The 24713-nt window shown below is 34.5% G+C and overlaps 1 protein-coding gene across 4 annotated transcripts in view; it reads right to left on the bottom strand.

Annotated features, from left to right (window-relative positions):
• Atg16 (Autophagy-related 16) overlaps window positions 1–24713 on the bottom strand; it is a 127988-nt gene that overhangs the window by 6000 nt on the left and 97275 nt on the right. For all 4 annotated transcript variants that reach the window (XM_013318424.1, XM_013318423.1, XM_013318425.1 and 1 more), the window contains 5 exons: window positions 18414–18534; window positions 17420–17599; window positions 15173–15257; window positions 14606–14752; window positions 6032–6167 (listed from right to left, as the gene is read on the bottom strand). In XM_013318424.1, coding sequence (XP_013173878.1) covers window positions 6074–6167; window positions 14606–14752; window positions 15173–15257; window positions 17420–17599; window positions 18414–18534 — 627 coding nt within the window. In that variant the 3' untranslated portion in view covers window positions 6032–6073. The remainder of the gene's footprint in view (window positions 1–6031; window positions 6168–14605; window positions 14753–15172; window positions 15258–17419; window positions 17600–18413; window positions 18535–24713) is intronic.

The following is a 24713-nucleotide window of genomic DNA, read 5'->3' as shown; positions in this document are numbered from 1 at the left end:
TGAAATAAAAACATATATATGCTATATCTTGTATGGTTGGATGATATACAATTTACTGTACTTCATACTATTTAATTTTAGGAATCGATTAAAAGTTCTCAAATTTGTAATTTAAACTGTACTTCGATTCTTCTGATGTTGTTTTTTTTACTGGGGAAAAGGCAATTAAATTAAAAACATTTATTATCGAATGCTTGTTATTTTTGTCCAATCATTAAGTGAAAAGATGACACACATTGTGAGTCTTGTAACAAAAACCTAAATGAATGAGGCAAAGCAATGAGTGTATTTCGTGCTCATTGTTGTCGATTTCTCAGACTGATTTACTAATAACTGCTATTAGCCCGCCTCCGGCCGCCGATAGTGATGTTGCGTGAGGACTACTGGCCTTACTGCCACCGAAAAAAAAACATAATTCTTCCTAGAACGGTAATTTTAAATTGCACCATGTGTATGTGATTGTCTACGGTTATATTAATGCCGTGTCAAGTGCCGATATTCGACGCCACTGCAGGCTTAAATTCTACGTGTGTTCAATTAGCGTTAAAAATAACGTAATTAATTAACTTTTTTATATACCGTTAGTTTTTTAAGTATTTCTCGAATACCTTAATCTTAATAGTAGTTACGTTTTATGTTGTTAAACAAATAAAAATAAAAATGTGCAAAATAAAATCTGTGATACAATATTTGATTTGCATAATTTTAACGACAGAATTAATATACAGTCTTTATATTGTGTGTAACTAGTATACTAAATATCATGTATCTCTATGTAGTGAGGCACAGGTCGTGTAAGATGCAACGGTCCAGTTATTATGGTCTATGTCCGACAGATAAGCACGAGTAGGAACGCACAAAAAAGTGAACATTCAAACGGCAAATAGGGAAGATTACGAGTCCAGTTACATAAAGCAAGCGAGATATGATTAGTTAATCAGGTTGATGAGGCGATTGACGAGCGTCTTGCGGTCGTAGAATGCGGCGGCGTGTCTCCGCGAGCGGCGAGCGTAAACGCGATTAAGATCTGAGACATCGAGCGGTGAGACGACGTAGCCGTAGGTCATTACGCCAAATCTTCGCCTGCTCGGCCGCATGGCCGCTCGCCCGCTTAGCCGCCAACGGTACCCCAGTCCGCCGCACCGGCTCCGAAACACTTCAACGATCACAATTTTGACTTCACAGTCGCATTGTCGTTGCGTACGCCATGAAACAAATGCCGCACGACGCACACGTCAATTAAACATCGATAATTTTCCAACTTGGTCGGTACACCGTTACCGTCCCTGATTTTGTACACCGAAATGTTTCCGTTTTAAAGTGAAAGAGCGACGAATGAATTAACTATGTTCAAGTGGCTGTTAAAATTGCCCTCTCCCGCACGTATGTATACGTACGCCGCCGATATGTTTGTAGCCACACAAGTCGACAGCCGAACAGTACTTTAGAATGTTCGACTACGTGTAACATTGTGTGTCTTTATATAAATTTTTAATTAAGCATACAAAGACGTTACAAATTGAATTACATTGTGATATTTTTTCTCCGATATGCGGCCGCGAGAGGACGAATAAAACGAAAGCAAAACGTTCCACTACAAACACTTAACCTGCCCCCGGTGCGGTGGGAAACGAAAGCGGGGCATCATTGTAGAGATAATAAAAGTAAAATGCTGATCACGTACTGAAAAGTGGACTATTAAATTTTCCGCTTCATTTTGGCGACAAACGGTTTGTGAACGGTTCGCCGCGTGTCGCGAGTAATCCAATCATGCGAAAAGCGAACTGCGAGCCTCCAAAATTCGTTCATGTTTTTCGATGTTGTGATGGAATCAGGCGGCAGGCTTTGATCGCGCGCTACCTCAGCTGATAAACAGATTTTACAAATAATTCTTATTTATCTGATGTAATATTTATTCTCATTTTTATGTGTTATGTGAAGTTTATAAAGCGTTTGAATCGTTGACAACATAATTAAAACAAGTACCCGCTTCTTAATATGTGTATCTTTATTGTGTTTAAATTATAAATTATTAATGGCAATTTAATTTGAATTTTGTGTACAGTTTATCTTCATTTAAAACTTAGTCACAGATAAGCGCGCGTAAGTTTTCCGCTATGTCATAAAGATTCCAATTTAAATCTGACTATTAGCTTTCAGTTTATTTTAATTTAGTTCCAGAATTTATGATATTGCGGTACACGGATATACGAAAGTTGAATTTTCCATTGTTTTTGTTAAGACAGTTACTGTACAGGCCAGGAATTTTAATGATTATTTTATGAATTTCATTTGTTTAAAAATGAGTACACATATTTATTACGTAACTTTTCCACTTTTCTTGTAATAAAACATTCGGTGCCAATATTCACTACGATGACACTAAAAATAAATTTATAAAAATACAAGTTAATGTACAAGCTTCTTAAGCGTGGCCCATTAGCCGTTTTAGCGGATTCATGTCGCCAGACAATGTGACCGAAAATCCACACATAAACTCGCACAAAAACTTAACGAAAGTCGAAAGCGCTTTCACTTATCGGCGGTGCGGTATTGTTCGTTGCCGAACCATTTCTTTTTATGAAACTAATGGATGAATTATCGTGAGATGTTCGTCCGATGGGTCAGCATCTGTTATTACGGTGAAATTACAATGCGGCAGTCGCTGTCAGTCAATACGTTGCATGTTTATTAGCAAATCTATACATGTCCCGTTAACTTATTATTGCCAGCGGAGATGCGCTTTTATTAACAACCAAAATATTAGATTACGATGTGTTTTATTCGTGAGCTCATTATTGTTTTGTACAATATTAATGGATCTAATTTTGATAAATTACATTTTGACTGCGCTATAAGATTGCTTTTTGCATTAAGATATTCAATAGAGTTCGTACAATAAGAGTTTCTTTGATTCAATACACAATTACCTTTCTGTATATTTTAGAGGTGAGTTCTAATTTCAGTGGAGACCTTTGTAGTCAAGAAATAAGTTTAAAGATAATGTTTCAGCCTTTCTAGATTGCAATATTAGGGTCAATGAGCTTTTAATGTTTCTTCTACTATACATACTATACTTACCAATCAATATCTTGGTTGAAGCTCAGATTGTTCTCGTTTATACGGTTAATACATTAAGATTGTATTATTTCATTTAATAATATCCATCGTAACAATCAACAAAAAATATTAATATCATTTTGAGTAAAGCGTTAGGTCGACGACTTGTTTCAACAACCAGATACGGCCTGTAACTTGACCGTCCTTATAAACATTGTCAACAATTGCGATAAGTGACTTTTAGGCCTTTGATGTATTGCCCACAGGGCCTGGGAATGCAAGCAAGTAACTGTAAGCTCATAGACATTCCTAATTCGGTAAGATAAATGTTGCGACTTGTATTCAAGGATGCCAACACACAAACTAAATGTATTAATATTATAAATACAAAATGTAGCAAAGGGACTGGCATTGTACTGGCAGGTATAGATACAAGTAAATTTAAAACAAGACATTGTTATGTAATCAATCATATAGCCGTATAAATATTCTAAACATTGGTATTAATAATTTTATTTGCAAGTCTACCTAAGATTCTGTTTTGTAAAACTGAAACGAACGTCTTATAAATTTTTCACAATTTCGTGAGAAATTATTAAAAATTTAACGATAAATGCATGAGTATTAGCCGTTTTCATATTTTTTTCCGCGATTTTTGGACAAGACGACATCGATTGTAAAAAGTATAAGATTGAACCCTTGCGATTTCGCACCGTTGACCGTTGACATGCAATTAATTGTATAAAGTAAATAACATCCGACTGAACAACTGTAATCATCTGATTAAGCATGCAGTAATGCAATTACAGAGATTTATAAGCTGAGTACAAATATGGCATATAACTACCGAGGCCGCGCTTTGATTTACTGATTTAAACTGAATTGATTCGTTAGGGGTTTTTTGTGGGTGTTTAAATAAAAAATGCGATAAAACATATCAAACTTCTCACGTCTTGTATCCAATTGTAAAATTTATGAGAATATAATATCTATCTGTTTTTCTCTGAATTTCTGAGGTTGAAAATTATTACTATAAAAAAAACGAAACGGCCAAAGTTTGTTTCTTAACACTATCCCATAACATAAGCTACTTGTTTTCACAACTTTCTACACCGACTAATAACAGACAGTGAGAATGACTTACATTTATTTAGACAACAATAAAAGCAAAACGTACGTACTTTGTATCCAGTTGGACATTACACTAACGCATATCATGATTTATGTTTATGAACGTAAAAACACGCAGACTAACAAACTATTGTAGGTGGAGATTTCGCACTAGACTGACAACTGAACGTGTCTAGAGTCAACTATAACCCTTATAGTACCTTACTAATTTAATAAATGCGAATGTTTGGACGTTTGAATGGTTTATATTAAGGTATCTCCAGAACGGCTGAATAAATCTTGCTGTAATTTGGCATAAATGTAGAACATAGTCTGGAAGAATACATAGGCTAAGTACAAAATTAAGTTTTTTTTTATTCCGCGCGGACGGAGTCAAGTGCGACAGCAAGTTTTATATTTATTTTTAATGTTTATTACACGGGAAACTAACTAAACAAAAATACTTTCAAATTTGTTCTATTGGTTTGAATTAGGTTGGGTATGCCAATGTTTTAAATACACAATCTTAAACACTGTATGTAATTTAAAAGTCAATCTTAAAAAAGAATCAAACTAAATATTCAAAGGGATTAATTACGCGGCGAAGAGATCAATAATACATTCGTTCAAATCAACAAATATAAAACATCAAATTATTATATTTTTTGATTACAAAACATATTCGTTATGTTTATTTAGTTCCTAAAATTGATTAAACTTCGAGATGACTTTAGGTGCAATGAACTTAGCTTCATTCCCATTGGTACAAACATAATTGAATATATATTTCAGACTGATTCCTTAATCGCTGCATTCACGCAAGGACGTTTATCACAAAACGCTCATGCGACTGACTTAATATCTCGACATGCAATTAATATTAAAGATTAGGCCGGAATTATAATATACATTGCATTTAGAAATTAAAGGCAATAAAATAATAAGAAAATGTAATTTTGTTTTATTATAAATGTCAATTAAAATCCTTAAAAATAATTAACACAGAAGAAGCTCTAAAGATTTATCTTTACGTTAATTAAAAACTCATTTAATCAATTACTGTAAAATAAATCTTAACAAAATACTAATACTTCAAACGATAATTGGTAATTTGGAATCGATTTCTAATGTTATATGCTAATGATCTGTAGTTTATAAGATACAAACAATTAATTCTCTTTTCGTCTATTTAATGTTTTATTTCTACTTTCATATCTATAATAGTATTGACCGAAAACTAACTGTTTTGGTCAACAACAAGCTTTCTATTTAGTGGGCTGAAATTTTACTGGTCTGAGTCAGATTTTAAATTCATTAGCTGGTTTGAGCTATTAGGACTACGTCACTTTATTAATATAACTGTCAATCTGAATGGAACAAACAAATTAGAATTCATTTGCTTGTATAGAAATGCCTTATTTTACCTTTTACAGTAATTAATAACATTCAATCATAGTATTGGTGGTCTCATTTTTAAACTATTAATTTAATAGGACTATTAAAAAAAGTGGCCTGTGGCCTAATCACCCCTAACGTAGGGTAGGCTCCGAGCCCCTCAGTAGGGATGTATAGTGAGCTGATAATATTGATTATAAAAAGATAAATTAAGTAAAAACGACCCCATATGTCCACCACGAAAATGTCCAATATCCTATATGTGTTTGTCGACTAATTTGCCAACCCATCGTAGTGCTGCGTCGCTCTACTAAGATTAGGTATAAGAAAAACATTGAATATTACGTTAACAGAACATGGATGAATCCTCGGAAACGAAGTCAATAGCAACAACTATCCTGAAGCGTTTGAAGTTGTTTAGAAGATTGCTCATACTTTAGATGTGCCAGATTAATAGTCAGTGTACCTGTGGTATAATCGTCGTCTGCGTATCGCAGTCCCATGCCTGTCACAAGTCACCCCATACGAGCGCCCGCTTGCCCCGGTCCACGGATGCCAGCAGCCCCGACTGAGGGTGCCACGACACTGCCGTCACTGCCGACCTGTTGCAACAATACAAACATACATACAAAATATACATAAAGTTTCTAAAAGTATGACTAAATTCTTATATAGGTACTAACTTTTGCCCGCGATTTCGACTACGCAGATTAAACAAACATTTATAGTAATAAATATATCCGATACCTCGCTTTGATTATTTAGCTTTCGAATGGTAGTATTTTTGAATACTCGAAAGTAATTTTTGGGTTTAATATGAAACAAAGGACTGCTATACTAAATCCTCGTTTAGTCGTTACTAAGGGAATTCTCATTCCTCTCGTAGTGTAGCTATATTATATCTCTCTAGGCTATTTAAGTATACAACTTAATGTGGCAATAGATGTACGACGATATAAATTAATTTAGTTTTTAATGTGTGTCCCCAATCTTTACGGCAACTTTCAACATCTTGGTATCTTTATTCATATTTATATCTTGTTCATATCTTCTTGTTCTAGCCGTTGTATGGACAATTGCTGGGGTCCGCTTTCACCCATAAATGCTTCGCTTAGTTTATTAGCTCTCGCGTCCGCCTTTCAGGTGTCAAACTCGCACCTTTTACGTCCCCGAATATCTCGCCCTTGTCGATACGGTGAATTAAGGTATTTCTTACCGATGCAAATATTGTTACATGTGATATTGATGACATAAATTATATAAATACATATTTTAATGTATTTTTTTTATTATAAGGGAGTAAACACGCAAACGGGCCATTGAATTCGCTGGAATAGCGAAAGATGGCATAGGCAATCTGCAATTGTAAATGTGTTGCCTAGCTGTAATCGACGGCTGAGAGGATGCACAGAAAGAGGATATTGCCTTTCTATTTATTCCTTAGGGTAGGAGGAGAATGTGGACTAAAATTAGACCTTGAGCACGCACACTCTTCAGTCGTTTTCTGTGTGGTCGTAGTATTGCACCGGGCTAGACCGCGCATTCGTGCGCGCAACAAATATTGTTATTAGTGGCTTTACCACTGTTAAAATATTACAATTTATTTCAATCATATACCGAATTTCTAGAAATATGCTATGAATATAATTTAAAAAGACATATTAATTTTTTATGCTTGTGAATATAAAGATTCGGTGTGCTAAATAATTTAAGATGGGAGAAAGTTAAATGCGCAAGCTGTCTTAATATTCAAATCTATAATAAAATGCATAAAACAGAGAAAGTGCATTAAAACAGCGTTGTCTATGATGGTATTCTGTAGCCTTTCATTATATGAGCCATGCCCTGCAGTAGGGTGCATATAGACCAAGATTACTATTATAACAAAACTATTTTATCCAGCCAGTATCCTGAACTTTACATAATTCTCCATGGATCGACTTAATCGCAATTTAAATTTTATTAAATTACTACACGCATTAACAACACTCGCCTTCATTTGAGGGCTTTAAACCTTTAAACTTATATAGTGTTCTTTTTTGTAATAAGAGATCAAAACGATGAACATTAAAGCTTTAAAAGGTTTGTCCTGTAGTCGACTTCACAATGTTTTGTTTTGTCTTTTAGTCACATGTAAGCGTAATAATCTTAGACTGTAGGATTTATATTTCCTTAATCTGTCTACTACTCTGAAATTGCACCTACATTTTGCGTTTGTTTCTGTTTAGTGAGGCGTTTTGCTGTGAACGTTACTTTTTAAAAAACAAAAAAACGCACATTCTACTGATTTGTATATAAAATTTAATTAAAGAAGAGTCAGGGTTTCGAACCTCAATTATCGTTTATATAAATAAGAAAACTTTTACATTATCAAAGCTCCGATTATATCAAATCGAACAAAAGGAATTCTCAGTAAATTTTCAAGCGTTCTATATAACAAATTGTAACAACTATAAATTGAGCTTAGGATTTGTGCAGCGCGGATAGGTTTGTGGAGTTAATACACATGTTTTGACATTTCCGTGTCGTGTTAGAGGTAAGTAAATTCGTTGCAGTCTAGTTTGCGCCTACGACCTACGCCAATAGGCGTATCCAGCCAGTTGTGTGCTGTTTCCAAGTTTACCAGGATGTTCTAGTGAATATAAATTATTTCTTGACCGTTTTATATATTTATGACGATAAGTAGTATACTGTGATGTAAACCCAGACATGCATTAAAACTTATATTGGGATATCATTTTTTTTAATTGGGGATTTGTCTCGTATTATCGTATTTATATCGGTAATACAATTAAAAAAAATCTAGTAGATGTAGATATAGTAGCATCCATCAAGATAAAATCTTTAGAATCATACAAAAACAATATTAAACAGATTCAACGAAAGTAGTATACAGTTAATAAAACAAAAGGACATTTCTTATGTTTGTTTGAATTGAATGGAAGATATTTTAAAGCTCAAAAGCGCACTTCCATTAAAATTTGTGACAAATAGTAAATGTGAAGTGTGCGCCGGCGCATTTCAAGCGCAGTGAAAACATTAAATTGACAGCCTCAGGTCGTCATAAATCTGGTCGGGAACAACTCGATCTACAAACCTAATCCACTTTAAGACCTAGTGTTTGCAAATTCAAGAGAAATCAAAGTTCTTTTTTAATTAATTAAAAACAGCGCTAATAGACTAATGTCTTATTGTTTTCATTCCTAACGATGTTGTGCTCAATAGTTAGAATTACACGTTAATGAAGTAATATATTATTGCGGAATAAACTTTGTTTGTTACAAATAAAAAAAACCACTTACATTTGAACAATTTAACATTAATTTAACTACGATAAAAACGGTCTCGCTATAATAAAACATCATTTTCTCTATCAATACAACGAAAATAGTTTTTTTGATTGCTTTAGAAGTGTTCACGGATCATTTAGAATAAATCGTTTTGGTAATAAATGCTTTTTAATAAAAATAGATTTATAAAGGAAGACGTTTAAGTGGCTAGTTTTACCTTTTACGGTTTGTTTTGGATGAGAGGGATTTTATTAGCGAAGCACTTTCTACATAACCCGTAGTTCTTCCGTTCCGAACAGGAGCGGTAATTGGCGTACAATTGAATTTGCCACAGCGTTTGTGTATTGTAGGTTAGCCGAGGCCGCGATTAGAAATTAAAGATGCTAAATTCCGCGAACTGTTTGAACTTAGGACCTCCACTCAATTACATATCTTATATAGACAAGATCCGGAGGATGGAAAGATAAATTTAAAGAATCTGGTTTGCCGCACATACCATAGAGTCGTTTCAGTATAACGTTATCGTAACAATAATTCGTTTTTTTATTCGTGACGGCGCAAGTCCACGCAATAAATGATGCATACGCGCCGCGAATACACCACCGGCTAGAGGTTGCGACAAAATCTTAGTTCATAGGGTCATAAAACCACTCCGACTACATGCTATATTTTATTACTAAACTGGTGCATTTCGAGTTGGACGCACGGACCGTTACATTTCTCGGAACTTACGAGGTGACTATGAACGGTATCACGCGTTATGCGGACGTACATTACAAATATTATGTTGGCGCTTAAATCTGTGTCACTGGCACTTAAGAGATACCCATCGTGGCTTTTATTAATATACGAGCGTTTAATAAGGCCGACAAAAAAAAAACTAAGTAACAAAAAGAATCCGGCCGAGCGCTGTCGAAAATGCGGTACGAGCGTCAGGCAATCTGAACGCGGTTAACGCGTTCGAAATCTCTTCACCTGTACCAATCGTATATGTAAATTATTATTCGATTTAATTTCGTCTATTTAATTTCGTATATAGATGATGTTTATGCACCGCTATGATTGTCAGAGGCTCTATAAGGATTAACAAAGTATTAGACGTGGCCCCTCATAAACAAGAATTAGCGTCGGTACGTTTCGGTTCGTTTACACATACCGGTGACCGCTCCCGGTTGCGAATAACGAGCCTCGAGAGAATATCTACCTATATGGGCTCTAGGAAGCGTCGTAAATGTGAAACGAGTGGCCACTTGCAATTGTTGTCATGTTAAAGAGCGCTTTTCGAGTCGAATGTCCGTAGCCGGTGAGAAATGTGTTATTTTTAACCATTTAAATGTTTATCATATAATTACATATATTAAATCATTATAGGCGTTTAACATTAAATGAATACTACTATCGGGTTTTAATTTATAAGTCTGATATGCAGCAGAGACGGTCAATAATTAAATTGTTTGTAAGCGACCGGTGGCGTAAAACTTCTTGGATGCAATAGTTGTTATTTATGGTGTATGATAATGTATTTCGTGTATAATCAAATCAGTTTTATTGCGTTTAGATCTGTTCATAAATACGGAAAGCATAATACATTTAATTCCAGTCACGTCTTGATTCATAACCGCATTACACGCCTACTATGTTCGGGAACAGGTTACCCAATAAAGCAATTTCAAGAATCTATTCGCGGCGGTCGATAGCCTTTCCGCTACAAAAAGCATGAGCGGCGGCGGCGGTGTAATGATGAGGCAGCTCACTTCAGACACACACTTCGTTTGAATTTGCTCTACTAAATTTATAAGTTCCTTATTTTGATTGAAATATCTTTCACCAAAAAAAAAGTATATGTACTTCCCTTAGTTTGGATTTGGTATAAGAAATCTAAACTGTTATATGTTTCTGTGTGAGCAGTTACCTAGTGGTTAAAAGTTATACTCATTGGGAACCATCTCAACACACATACACACGCAATAAATTTCTATTAAGCTATAAAAGACGTCTAGTGTTCAGTCGCTGCGATATTTCAGTACATATATGGCTTATCAGTGTATCACCCGATTGAAGATTGGTAAAATTTATGTTCTTTTTGAAAAAAAAAACATTTATCCACCTGACATTTGATTTGTCATATCGGGAACTAACTAAAGTATCCACACTTTAACGCGACACGACATGTTAATTACGTAATAGTTAAAACGTCATGTCTAGTTTCAGATGTTATGCTGTCGTTTACGAGTGTACAGATCAAATGAATTACATATATTATTGATATTACGTTTAGGTTGAGGCGTTCCGCTATATAATGTTTCCGTTCTTATAATTAGATGTTTATATTGACAACTTTTTTGTATCTATCATTCTCAAAGTGTATCACTAATTTCTTTACACATTTTAAATTTAAATATTATGCATCCGGAAACAATAAATTGCAATGAGATACTGCCATTTTCCAATACATACAGATATATCAAGTTGTATCGAGATTTATGATATAGTTGCATAGTGTGTATGTGCTCATGCACTTGTGAAGATTAAGAAAAAAAGTTAAATTAGATTTATTTTTCTTTATGGCGTAAGAAATACAAATAAAAGTTTTAGTAAACAAATTTTTAAGTTCAATAGTATAAGGTTTAAACTTGACAAAATATGATTTAGAAGTTTATATTAAGGTGATGATTTATGAGAAGACTTTTTATCTAGTTGTCATCATATTTACAAACGTTTGAATAAAATGCGTTAAATCGACGAATCAATTTATAAGGATAATAGCCGAATGTAGTGTTTGTTTGTGGGATTATGATTTTATATCCAATTCTGAAGTAAATATACTTTGACATATTAAATATGAGTCTATCGATGCGGCTAATACATCCACCGTTATAATATAGGCCATCCATTATATTTGCGAGCCGATTTTCGAAAGGTTTATAGACATTTGCTTCGTAAATGTCCGAATGAATCACTTCGGGTACGGAAATCGTTGCATGGAGTTAATTGCATCGCACGCAAGTTGGTACTTAAGCATAATATAACAGAAATGAGCATAAGAAATGATTGTTCACTTTATTAAGGCTCGGGTAATGGAGGCTTTTTAATAGCAATTAAATTTGATGTGTACTTTTAGAATAGCTTTTAGGATTACAAGTCGCGTTGACATGTCTAACGATTGCGAAGGAATTAGGCTTATCTTGGTCGGGGAATAAATCATGATTTTGCAGTGACAGGTATGAGTATGTGTCGTGGTCGCGAATGTTAATTCCTTAGCGGGGTCTGCGCTGTGTCGGTCAGTCGGCGCATAGATAACGTTCAGGAGAGGGCGACAGCCCGCGACATCAACGCTCTATTGTACAAAGCCGGAAATGTCTTTGACTTTGTCAAGGAGACTTGTGAGAAAACATGCAATTATTTGGAACCATCAAAATAACATAGGATGAATAAATAAAAATTACAATAAACACGAGAGGTTATTGAGTACCTTTTTATCAATTTGATACAAAAAAAATGTTTGTTTATGACAGTAAGTTAACAATTTAACCGTGTATGTTCGTCGTAGAACTTAAACATGTTCTGAGTCGCCGAGTTAAAATATAAAACATTGAGGCAGATGCTAAACTAAAATACACAAATAAAATTATTGTGAATAGGAAATGCTCTAGACTAAATTTACCTCTGTAAAATCAACTATGTCCATAAAATAAACGAGCAATTTGTTTTAACACAGGAGATAGTCAGACTATAATGAAGAAAAAGCACTAATCATTAAAAGGAAAATCATAAAGGAAATATGCGCAAAGGTGTAATCAAATTTTATTGTGAAATATATTTAATTTTGAAATTACTTCTAAGTTAACTGAGGACGAAGATAACACCGCGGTTTATTATAGAACGGTATTTCAGAAAGCAAACGCAAGTTAACCGTATTAACGTTTGTTCAATATTGAATTAGAGTCGACAGCGCTAAGCAATAAAGTGACTTAGCGATTCCACACGCGCGTAGGAGGTCATGACAACATGACACCCATTTGTAATAAACACTTGTAGCTTGTTAAAAAAATATTATGTTAGCCAAATAATACAAGGGCACATATAACCCTAAAATATATTAATTATTTTTTTGTAAGTCTAATGAATTATCATCTAATTAATAAAAAAGAAAATCGACCCAATTAAAACATAATATCCGTATATTAAAGTTACAACATATTAAGAAGGCTGTCATCGATGTTTGCCATTGTTTACATTGTTTCAGTTTAGCTGCGTGGGGAGCCCATAACATTTATGAGAAGGATCTGAGCGCCTCCAATCGTATCGCGGCGGCACACAATACAATGGAGGTCCATGTAGCGAGGCACTTCGCAAAATCACCTGTCAACTTAACAAAAGCCCATTGAAAACAAAGGACTTATCAATTTTATTCTAAATGGACTTCGATTCGCTTCATGAATAAAACTACAAAGAATTTATTCACATTTCACTTTCAACTTCCGGCGTTAAAACAAAGCCGATTTCCTACTACAAAATGACATTAATAGAAACTGTCGCGAAAACGACTTCCAAATAAATATGCAGTAGTCGATACATGTGGGAAAGAGAAATTTGCAATGAGACGGCCCGAGCCAATGTTGACCTCACGATTTCAATTGTCCATGCGAAATGTTACGAGGAAACTAAACGATGTCACGAGTCAGGCAATTTTAGTTCTAAATTCAAGGTCGGAAATGTGACTGAAACTTTATTAGATGTCGCCAGGGTCAGACTTAAACTGCAACATGAATACTGCGAATTAGAACGATATTGTTCGCCGGGTGTTGTCGTGATTTCCTCTGGAGTCTGTGTTCGACCGTTACACAACAGTACTCGATTTGAATAAGGAATACCAATTAATAGAAGTAGACATGCAGGGTCGGTTTTAGGATATCCGGCGCCCTGGGCCAGATTTTGACACCGCCCTCTCTTTTCGGTGTAGGGAGAAATTTTCTAAAGATAGAGTATCTTAGGGGACGTCCCTTTTTATCTGACTCTGACGCCCTGGGCGGTCGCCCCACCTCGCCCTATCCTAACGCCGCCACTACTGACACCAGATACGTTATCAGAGTTATTTAATCACGGGGGCATAAAAAAGTATCGTCTGTATTTATTTGCTGTATAGTCGTTTAAGATTACTGTTTGACAATGTACGCAGTAATTGATAAATGGCTTTTTAAACGATTATTATTGAGAAGTTAAATATCTTTACAAAAAAAACCGTGTCTACGAACTGAATAAATTGATATCGAGATAAAAAGTAGTCCATTCAAATATGAAGACATTAAGAGAATTTATATCTGTATTGATTTTTTGCGTCGTTTCGAGTAAATTAATTTTTACTTTGCGAATTTTTACACGCTTTGTAAAACTCTATTCTTTATTTAAATTAATGGAGAATGTACAAAAACAAATTGCTACCACGACATACTGTTTTCAGAATAGTTACTTATTAACGTTACTTGTTAATTTTTAAAACCTGCACTGAAACCGTGGTCTAACAATATACAGTTACAGCTTAGACGCAAGCACGAATTTTAGTACCAAAGAAGAATTTCAATTGATTCAATTCTTAATATTGTTAAAGATTTTCTTTCAGTTTCGACCTGGAGGTTTGTCATCTTTTATCAAATAAAAACTTAAATATATCAATCAACACCGATTTCGCTTCTTCGTTGCTCACTTTAATCTGCAAAATCTAAATAAGGGACATAGTGTAGCGTACTTACGAGTGCTCTTTTAATATAGTCTCCAATTTTCCAGTGTGCGTGTTCCAAACGTAGACGGATCCATCCGCGGCGCCAACGGCCAACAGCCGGCCGCCCGGACCGAACGCCGCTCGCGACCAGTCACAGCCCACTTTGAATGACTCGTGGCTGGAACACATCAGGTTTTCACACATCGACAATGTTTCATATTTAATACTTAACATTTATTATTGATATTCGAGCCCAGAGCCTCCAAAGAGTCCAATTTCTTTCTATATAAAACATCCATACTACATTAGACAAGCATAAATCATACGTAAATAAAATATGGTGTCTGAACAGTTAAAATATTGTTGTTACTTAATTTTTATTTTAGGCAACGGTTTAAAGGTTACGTGATCATTCGAACAAATCATAAACAACAGTAAACTGATAATCAATTAAGTGTTAACGGTCCGTCATCTACTGAATAAATCAAATTTCATCAAATTATTTTTGATTGATTTAATTAAGGTTACCCATCGACGTGTCCCAATTAATAAATGAATTAGATTTATTGAGTTAATTAAATAATAAATCGAACAATACCTGAACGACCGCACTATGGTGTTCATCCGGAGATCTATTAGCTGTATCGTATCGTCTCTCACGCACGCTAGTAAATAATTACTATCTGAAACAAGGGAACATTACAGATACTGAGCTACGGACCATACGAAACATAGTAAATAAGTACGTAAAATATAAATAATAACACAGGATAATAGTACGAAAGAAGAAGGAGAGAGATATGGCAAGACCGCGCCAAATAGAGGCCCGTGGTCTCTGCTTACCCATCTGGCTTTCAGGTGTGAGTTATGTTGTAGTCGTTAATGAATGTTAAGTTTATAGTGGGATTAGTGGAGAAGACTATTTCATCCGAGGATTCCATAGAATAAATATGTTATATAGATTTATCAATACAAACACATATAGTTTTTGGACATTTTCTTCTTATTTTCCTTATGCATTATTTATAATATTTATATACATACAAGCTGTCACCCGCGACTCCGTCCGCGCGTGATTAAAAATAGATGTTGGCCGATTCTCAGACCTACTCAATATGCTTACAAAATTTCATGAGAACCGGTCAAGCCGTTTCGGAGGAGTATGGGAACGAAAATTGTGACACGAGAATTTTATATAGAAGATTATTTGTCACTTTTTCTTATAATTGGGATTTATAGATCGGGTGTGTTTCTTTGTTTGATTCGTGGAAACATTCTATTCTCATAATATTTACGTTTAGGCGAAGCTATAGTAAGCGTAAAATAAGTCTTGGATGATATTTAGGTACTAACGAAGTATTCATTATGTTAGTAGACACAATGTGGGTTGTCCAAAACAACTTTTCCTGAGAGGGTTTAAGTCCAATTTAGTAATGGCAGGTGCCAAACTCATTGCCGTTTTAAGCCTAGGATTTTCAAATATACAGTAAATTTAGCTGCACCATTCAATTCCAGATATACTTCAGGCTAATGTGCGAAAATTTCAACGAGAAGAAATCAAGAAGATTTATAAATTAACTACGAAAAGATATATATCCATCATATAACATCGCCATTTTCATAATTCACTAGATTAATCTCTCTAATAAAGATATCCGTTATTTTTGTCAAAAAATAATTTTGCATATAGGACTCATCGCTTATTTAAAACCAGACCGTCATAACATTAATTTATGTGCTGAATAATGGTCACTTAAAATTATTAACGATTAAGATGAATAAAAGATTGCAAAATTATACGGAACCGAATCTGGTGATTTGTCTCGGCGGTACGTTACTGACCCGGCCCCCGAGTTATTATTACATTACCTAGTTCCCAATGCTCGTAGAAAGATTTAACCTTTGACGATATAAGGTAAAATGCTTTTGCCATTACCATGATCGTACAATATAATGGTATTTTATTAAATTATGTGGGTATTGAGAACACGGAGGCATCATGGTCTCGTTAGAGGTCGCCCATTCGAACTGTATCCGAGGCGGGGTTAGACAATAACCCGAAGATATGTTCCCACCATTATCTGTTGAGATTTAAATATGTCGGCGAGCGAGCAACAAGCGATGAGATAGGATTTCACGCTGCGTGGCGGCGATCGCGATCCGTCCGATTACTAAAGAATCCTCGTAATGGATAGTATTGATGGGTTCGGATCGAGCGTGACGTGTAACTGTGAACGGGCTCCCTATTCATTCGTCGGCGAGCCCAGCGCTCGGTGGCGACAAATTGACGTGATTCAATCAGTTCGCCGAGGTAGCGAGTCCCAACGATGCGATCGATTGAAGGTATCAATCTGGTCGTTTCGTGCGCCGACCGGACCGTTACTGACAAAAAAGGGATTGATCGAGACACGCGTAACGGAAATGGGCATCGTACACCCGTCACCTTGTTGTGCTGGCACGAATACCGATACTAATAGATATGCTGTGCATTCAATTTTCTTTGAATATTAGTTTTGAGAACAACGGAAATTAACAAGCTCGAAGCCTCTTTCAAGAATTCAATACGCTTGTTTCGCAAACAAGATGGGTGTGGTAATGAAAACTATTACAAATAAATAATAGACTGTTTTGTTGTTATAACAGTTACGTACTTTCATAGTTTGGTATTTCGTAGAGCAATACTACAGCTTTATATGTACGAATAGAGCTATTGGGTTATGCTGCAAGAAATATAAATGTTGATATAGAATAGATTTCCGAGAAATGCGTAATTAGGATTACAAAAATTCTGTATGGGCACAAGGATAATGAATAACTTAATAAGCATTTAATTTTTAATTCTTACCTCTACTGAGATCTAATGATGTGACTTTCCCTTGTAATACGATATGATTGGCTGACATCTCTGTGCGTATGTCCCAAAATCGTATCCGTTTATCGAAGTGTCCTGATATGATAGTGGAGCCCGCACCGTCTGACGTCACCAGATCGTTGCACGACGACCCCGCAAATTTTGTTTCTGTACCTAAAGAATTTCTGCTGTTAAAGTTATAAAAAATATGGAAATAATTACAAAATGCCCGCCTTTTAAATGATTCTTGTAATTATTTCCTTAATTCTGTATTATTGCGCATCTTTTAGGTCTATTTGGTCATATTGGATTAAGAATTACGCCATGAGGCATTGATTATAATTACAGTCCGGTTTCGTAAAAATAAATCGAAGTTTGTATCCATGAAATATATAGAACATATATGTAGATTGATTAAAGAAATTGATATGAATGTTACATATTCAATCGAGTGTTTGGATTGATGATATTGGCATAGAAAAAGTAGATTACCAAGGTTACATCTTCATAACTTCGAGGAGCAAATTATTAACTACATAAAACATTAATAGCATCTTCAAGTTAAAGGCGTGATGTGTGTTCCGATATTAGAAATATAATTATGTTTGAACGACCTTTTTTAATTTTATCACAAGCTTAGAGCGTTCTATAAAAAGATAAGGAAGCAACCTCATATGTGCGATCATATCTCTGACATAATTTTCTTTTATAAATACAGTTTTAGTAGTAATTTTAATTTCTTATGGTAAAAGATGCATACAGTTAATTGGTTATCTTTCTCTATATGTGTTTTTTTTAAATCGCTACATTTACCAAGAGCGGTCTACGACTAGTACTTTTTATAGCTAAAAATTACTTACCATGAATGAGTAATAAATAGTTTAGACTTCGCAATTGATTCGAGCTGTGATTCAATCATAACAGGCTCTATGTTGTTACTCAATGAATAAGACATGCTAGATACATGACATGACAATGTTGAACTTACACATTCTACTCCTGAGATCCCAAATTTTGAGTGTTCTATCATGGCTGCCGGTTATTACTTTGGTGGGTTCTTCTAGAAATTTTGCTGCCATCACTTTACCACTGTGACCAGTGAGCGTGTGCTGAAACAATAATATTAATTTGAATTAAGTATTCTTTAGATTTTTTCTTAGTTATTGCGTAGTTTCGAAAAAGCCAAAGATTTTTAGTTTGCATATTCTACATTCCCTAACATAAGAAGATTTTTAGTATATTCTTTCCTTTCAGACTATGTTCCAGCTATATCTATGCTAAATTTCTGTGAGATCCGTTTAGTTATTCTGGAGATTCGTAATAATAAACATTCATAAAACTTAACTTTCGAATTTATAATATCAGTGCTATAAGATTTGGAACACCAAATATTATTAGTATACGTTTTTCGCGATGCCAAATCAATTCCTGTATAAAAAAATATATTGTAAGGGTAGAATCATTTACGGCTAACTTACAAGTACATAAATATGTTATTTTTAGCTCAGACAACATATTAGTGAAGTTGACGGCGTGGAAATATTTTAATTATTTTAAATCACTGATTTAAAAAACAACAGCATCGTTAAAAACGTTTGCTCTGAGATAAAATTCGTCAAATGACAACGACGAATTCGTCACCAATTGATTCTTACTGAATAACCTATACTGCTTATTTACCTTTAGCACATTGATGTCCAAGATATCTTTTGCAAAATATATACATAAATGCATAGTGGTAATGGATTAATAAATGAAGGCACCTGATCTGTATATCTTGTTCATGACGAAGGAAGCTTGTTAACATTAGAAAAAATGTACAAAAACTCAGGAAGCAAGACATTTAATTATCTATGGGATGTCAATGATTGTGGGAAATAAATAAAAAATAGTAGCGCATCGAAATTTGTCCAGTAAACGAGAGAGATTAGTCTCAGTTTGGGGTTAAAAAGAGAAGTTTAGTAATACAATGGTACGTGAACTACCGGCAGTCAACAATGATAGCCATTTACACTCGGCTGCCGGCTCCCGACTTCCACGATGAACGATTATTGTGGCAGCTACACGGCATCGTGATCTCCTCACTCAACGGTAAGCCACGGACGCCTCACGAATTGTCTCATTACGTGCCGCGTATTTGCATTCAAAGAGTCTATTAATTTAATCAGTGGACATGTCGTGTTGGACACTAAGCCGGCGCCGAGACTTAATGCACGCGGCCTTTGGTTGTTACGCTGACAGAAATTACACAAGAGCATTTCCCTCGACACGTGAAACTTGACTCATATAATAAATTCATCTGAATGAGGTAGGATTTCCGTCAACGGTACGTGGGACGTGACAAGCTTAAACAGGTACGAGACTCTGTTAATCAGATGTCCTCTTTTTCGCAAAAGTTCAATTTCGATTTATTACAAAAACGAAAATTAGCGGCTGAAAATTTTAAATGCACATTTATGACGGCGTCAGTAACAAATTACGACCGATTAAGGTTAATAGTCAATTATAAATTACACTTAATGTGCTCAATTTTTTTAAGTGATAAAATAAACAATCAATTCAGAGCAGATTTGGTAAAAATGTGGCATAATGTTTATATAAATTTTATTGACCATTTTAAGTTTAAGACAGTGCAATGTTTAGTTCCTGGTTATAACAGACTACGTTCCAAAACTTAAAAGTTGAGGAACAAGCTCGAGTTTGTAGAAACAATTAAACATTACGTGTATTGTACAGTAAGATACATTGAATGTTTACCAGGTAAACATGTCGCGTGCCGTAATATGCCGAGCGCAGTGTAATGTCCCCTTAGCTCGGGTGGCAACGCGACGTCTGACCTTCTCTCGCCGTTCTTAATTACCAGCAAAATGCTCCGTTATCAGGTCTGGCCAACGACTCTCATTCCATTTGCGTACAATGAACAGTAACATAAACAAAGGCTAGGGAGACGACGGACACGCGTGCAAATACCGCACTCGCTCGAGCTTGTATGCTACATAAATTTCATGGCTGCTTACTGCACACTTTTTATCGACTTCTGGTCTAGCTGACATGCCATTTGTTAAAGAAAACAGACTTTCGAGCCATGTTCATTTCATAAAATATTTTATGGTGTAAGGTAATTTATAACACTAGAAACAATATCCTTTGATATATTTATTGCTTTATTTTATATCAACATTGGAGTATAATGTAACGTAGATACTTCTAAAAATTATGTTCCGATTTCATTTGAGCAACGTAATGTAGCTTTTTTTACATTTTTCAGTTCATACAATTAGACCTCACTTCTAATGATTATATTATTTGTGCATCGAAGAAAATTATGATTATAGGGTGTTTCTTTTTTGTGTGTATTATAGTCGTAATTTTTTACAACCGAACGAAATAGCAAATAAATTATTGACAGATTTTCGAGAATAAGCTCTTGGAAAAAACACAATAAATAACAATCGAAACTTTAAGGAACTTTGTTATTAATGCTAATGATAAAGTAATATATTGAAATCTTTCACCTGAAATGCTTCGGTATAATCACGATCCAATATAGGAATTATTTAAAGTTAATCCGCGAGGCGCCATTAGGACGCGAGCAGTGTTTCAGTGAGTGCCCAACGGGACCTTATCATCGCTTTTAAATTTATTGTATAACGGCTAATTAAGAGTACACTCGTTTAGTTCGAATCCTGCGTCACGAATGTGGGGCGCCTATGTACTGTTTAGGGTTATTGCGGCGATAGAACGTCCGCACTAATTGAGGGAGGTTAGGCGATATCATCCGGACAAGGGCCACCACTCTAACGAGCTAATATAAACGGCCATCGCATCTCTACCGGGTTTAGATTACAAATGAATGGACCTGCCGACACAATGAGACCATATAAAAACGTTATGTGTGCGCTCCGAGCGCGGACCGTCTCGTTCACTAATTTGACTTTAATGCTGATTTTAGGACGACAAGCGTCGTACGTTGTAGCGGCCGTATTTATTACTGTTACAATACCATCATTATCCTCGGCTGCTTTTGTTGCGATCAAGTATTTGATAGGAGTTTGCGCGTCTCGTTTTGTAATAGGCTCACTGAGAATGTTTACCTTAGGAACATTAATCACTCTTAACAGCTAAGGAGTTTTAAACGTCCACTTTCTCAACAAAATTCATACATCGTTCTTACACTTTACACCTTTAACATTTATGTATCGAATAACCTCTTGTTTATATGCAATCTCCATATTAGCTAATAAAAATAAACATCTTTTACTGTATTAATGTAACAAGTCCTTTTAACGGGACTAAGATTTTTTCTTTGGTGAGATTAATAGATTATTTTTTTTTTAAATAAAAGACTTGCATTTATTAAAATATTTATCATTAAAACGATGAAAGATATATTATTGAAAAGAGCAAAGACCCTTCTACTCAATTGTATTCGTAGCGCTTATCTATGCGCTATGAATTTGAATATCTGGAAATACTGTTAGAATATATAAATAAAGTTAGTGTTTCACGCAAAACAGTACACTCCTAATAAATCTAGCAGATTTCGTAGCATTCTCTCATTAAAGATTCAATTTGAAGCACGCTTGGTAATAAAAAGTCATCTATCAATTATTGTGCAAAGATTGTAGACTCGAAATATGTATCAATTTCCTTCAACACAATATTATCACTTTAATTAAAAAAGAAACACTACAAAAACAAGACCTAACATTCATAATATAAAATACATTAATCATTATAATAGCGTTTAAAAATATGTTTACCTTTTACGTTTTCTAAGTTATCACTCATAATCAAGAGTACTTAATTATAAATATTCGCTTCTAAAATCCGTGTAAATTCGGAGGACAAATTGCATTCTCAATTTTTCGTTATTTATCCATCGTACCTCGTGACTACAGTCAGGATTAATGGTAATTATTGGAAGTACTACCCATTTAGCTTTGTTACTCGTTAAAATAAAAGGCATGCATTAAATTATAAATTTACATGTAAGACATTAATAAAAAAGAAAGGAAATATTTTTATGTTAAACAAGTCACAAAAAGCAATAATTAATAATATAAGAGTAACGTAGTTTCTTTACCTGACAACTTGAATCGCGAATATAATTTGTAAAACAAACGTGATCAAATTCGTCAAGTGAATTATAAAAGGCTTGGTATTCCACAGACAGTGTTATTTTTAATAAAATTAATCGACAGCATATTAAGTAGACGGTGTGTTGAAAATATATTTCATTCTATGTATAATACAGACAGGTGGTTTAGTTTTGAATGCTTGATAAAATTAGGGTCGTTGTACGGCGTGCGATTTTTCTTAGCAATTACTGAGGAGTTAAGTCATCACATACAATGCTTAGTATCATTTGAATGTCATTCGTTAGTTAATTACGCTGTAAAGTTACATAATCACTGCTATTAAGGCAATTTTTGCCTGGAACAAATTCTAACAGCATATTCAAGAGAACTATGAAAGTTTAATGCACTAAATTTTATTAATTGGAAAATACTTTACAATTTTATTGTAAGAAAATTAAATTGTAAGTTGACTGATAAAAAATAATAACAATGAATTGACTTACTGTGGGTTTCTGAGAGCAAAATCTCTGTTTGAAACATATTGTTTACTATGTTTTGTTAAAGACAGGGATGGTGATATGTTTGAAACATATATTTTGGTGTCAAGTTGACGTAGACATAATTTAGTGAATTAATTTGTGAATATTTAAAAAACCTGGGCGGTACATTTTAAAGCCAAGTCTCTCGCAATCGCCCACTCATCAGTCCCAGGAGCCTACTTTCAAAATGGCAGTTCAATTGGGCTTGATTTAATTGCTTAAACAGTTAATGATAACCTTGTTGACACACAAGACGTGGATCAGTTGAAAGGAGCTGTTAATCTTTCTACTGAAGATTCGTGATTGAAATAAAAATAAACGTAAAGAACCAATTAAATGAAGTATTGCTGTTGTAAATATAAATAAAATAGTGAGTATTTAAATTCAATTAGTAAGTTATCTATTCATTGTTTGAGAGAAAGTTGCACTATTTGATTTTATTGTACTTTCTTAAGCACAATGTATTTAACCACACTTTTTTAGATTATCTCATCATCATCATCATCACCATCAGCTCACTATACGTGCCCACCGAGGGGCTCGGAGCCTACCCTAAGTTAAGGGTGATTAGGCCATAGTCAACCACGCTGGCCCAGTGCGGGTTAGTTGACTTCACACATATCTTTGAATTACTTCTCAGATATGTGCATCACGATGTTTTCCTTCACCGTAAGAACGTCGGATAAATGTACATATGTAAATCGGAAATCGAAAAATACATTGGTACATGGCGGGATTCGAACCCAGGACCTGCAGATTGCAAGTCAAGTGCTTGAACCACTGTGCCACCGACGCTCCATGGATTTTATTTAGATTTTAGATTGGATTATCTGTTTACTAAATATATAATGTAAACTTTATATAAACCACTAAATATCAATGAAAGTTAAAATAAAACATTTTATATTTCATTTAATTTCATTTGGTTATAAATCATTTTAATTGTGCTGTACTTTCGAAGATGTAATTGGTTAGTTGCCATAAAACTGATTGTGATTTGATGTTTCTGGGTATTTGTTGTCGGAAGGCCGCTCTTGTTAATAAAATCTCTGCTCCAAAAAAACAATCTTAAGCTTAATAAGTGGATAGATGATAATAGCAAAAGCAGATTTGATAAAGTTGTATGTATTTTTACGAGTGTTTTTTTTAACCATAGTGTTGTAATATTTCCAATTGATTATAATTTTCACCTTACTATGATAGAAGAGACTGAATTAATTCATATTATTTATAGAAACATAATCAAAGATATGATGAATCATAGAGGTGCGGATGAAGTTCTTGAAGAATTAATATTTTCCCGCGCTGATTATCAAGAGATGGATGAACGCGAAGGCAAGTTCTCAGCACTTTTAAATGCAATCGCTATAAAACTGATTGATGATTCATGTTGTGTTGGTCGTAACGAACTTGTTGAACCAACATCTTCCGTTTGCTAACAAAGGCCGTAATCTCTGCAGGATGTAAGCGAGCTAAAAGAACCGACTATAATAACCACTCAGTCAACCTCACCGTTTTCGATAAAACAACTTAATCAACATTGGCGGGTTTTAACTTTATTGCACATTACTTAAATAATGAATCTCATGAAATAATAATGATGGTCCGCGACTTTATAACTTAATAAAACTGCTTGATTGGTTAAATTAAAACAAGAAATGACGTTTA

This window comes from Papilio xuthus, unplaced genomic scaffold, assembly GCF_000836235.2.
Source record: "Papilio xuthus unplaced genomic scaffold, Pxut_1.1 DF826923.1, whole genome shotgun sequence".
In the NCBI taxonomy this organism is placed as follows: Eukaryota; Metazoa; Arthropoda; class Insecta; order Lepidoptera; family Papilionidae; genus Papilio; species Papilio xuthus.
The sequence above is the reverse complement of the archived record's forward strand: the minus strand, read 5'-3'. Positions and strand labels throughout refer to the sequence as shown.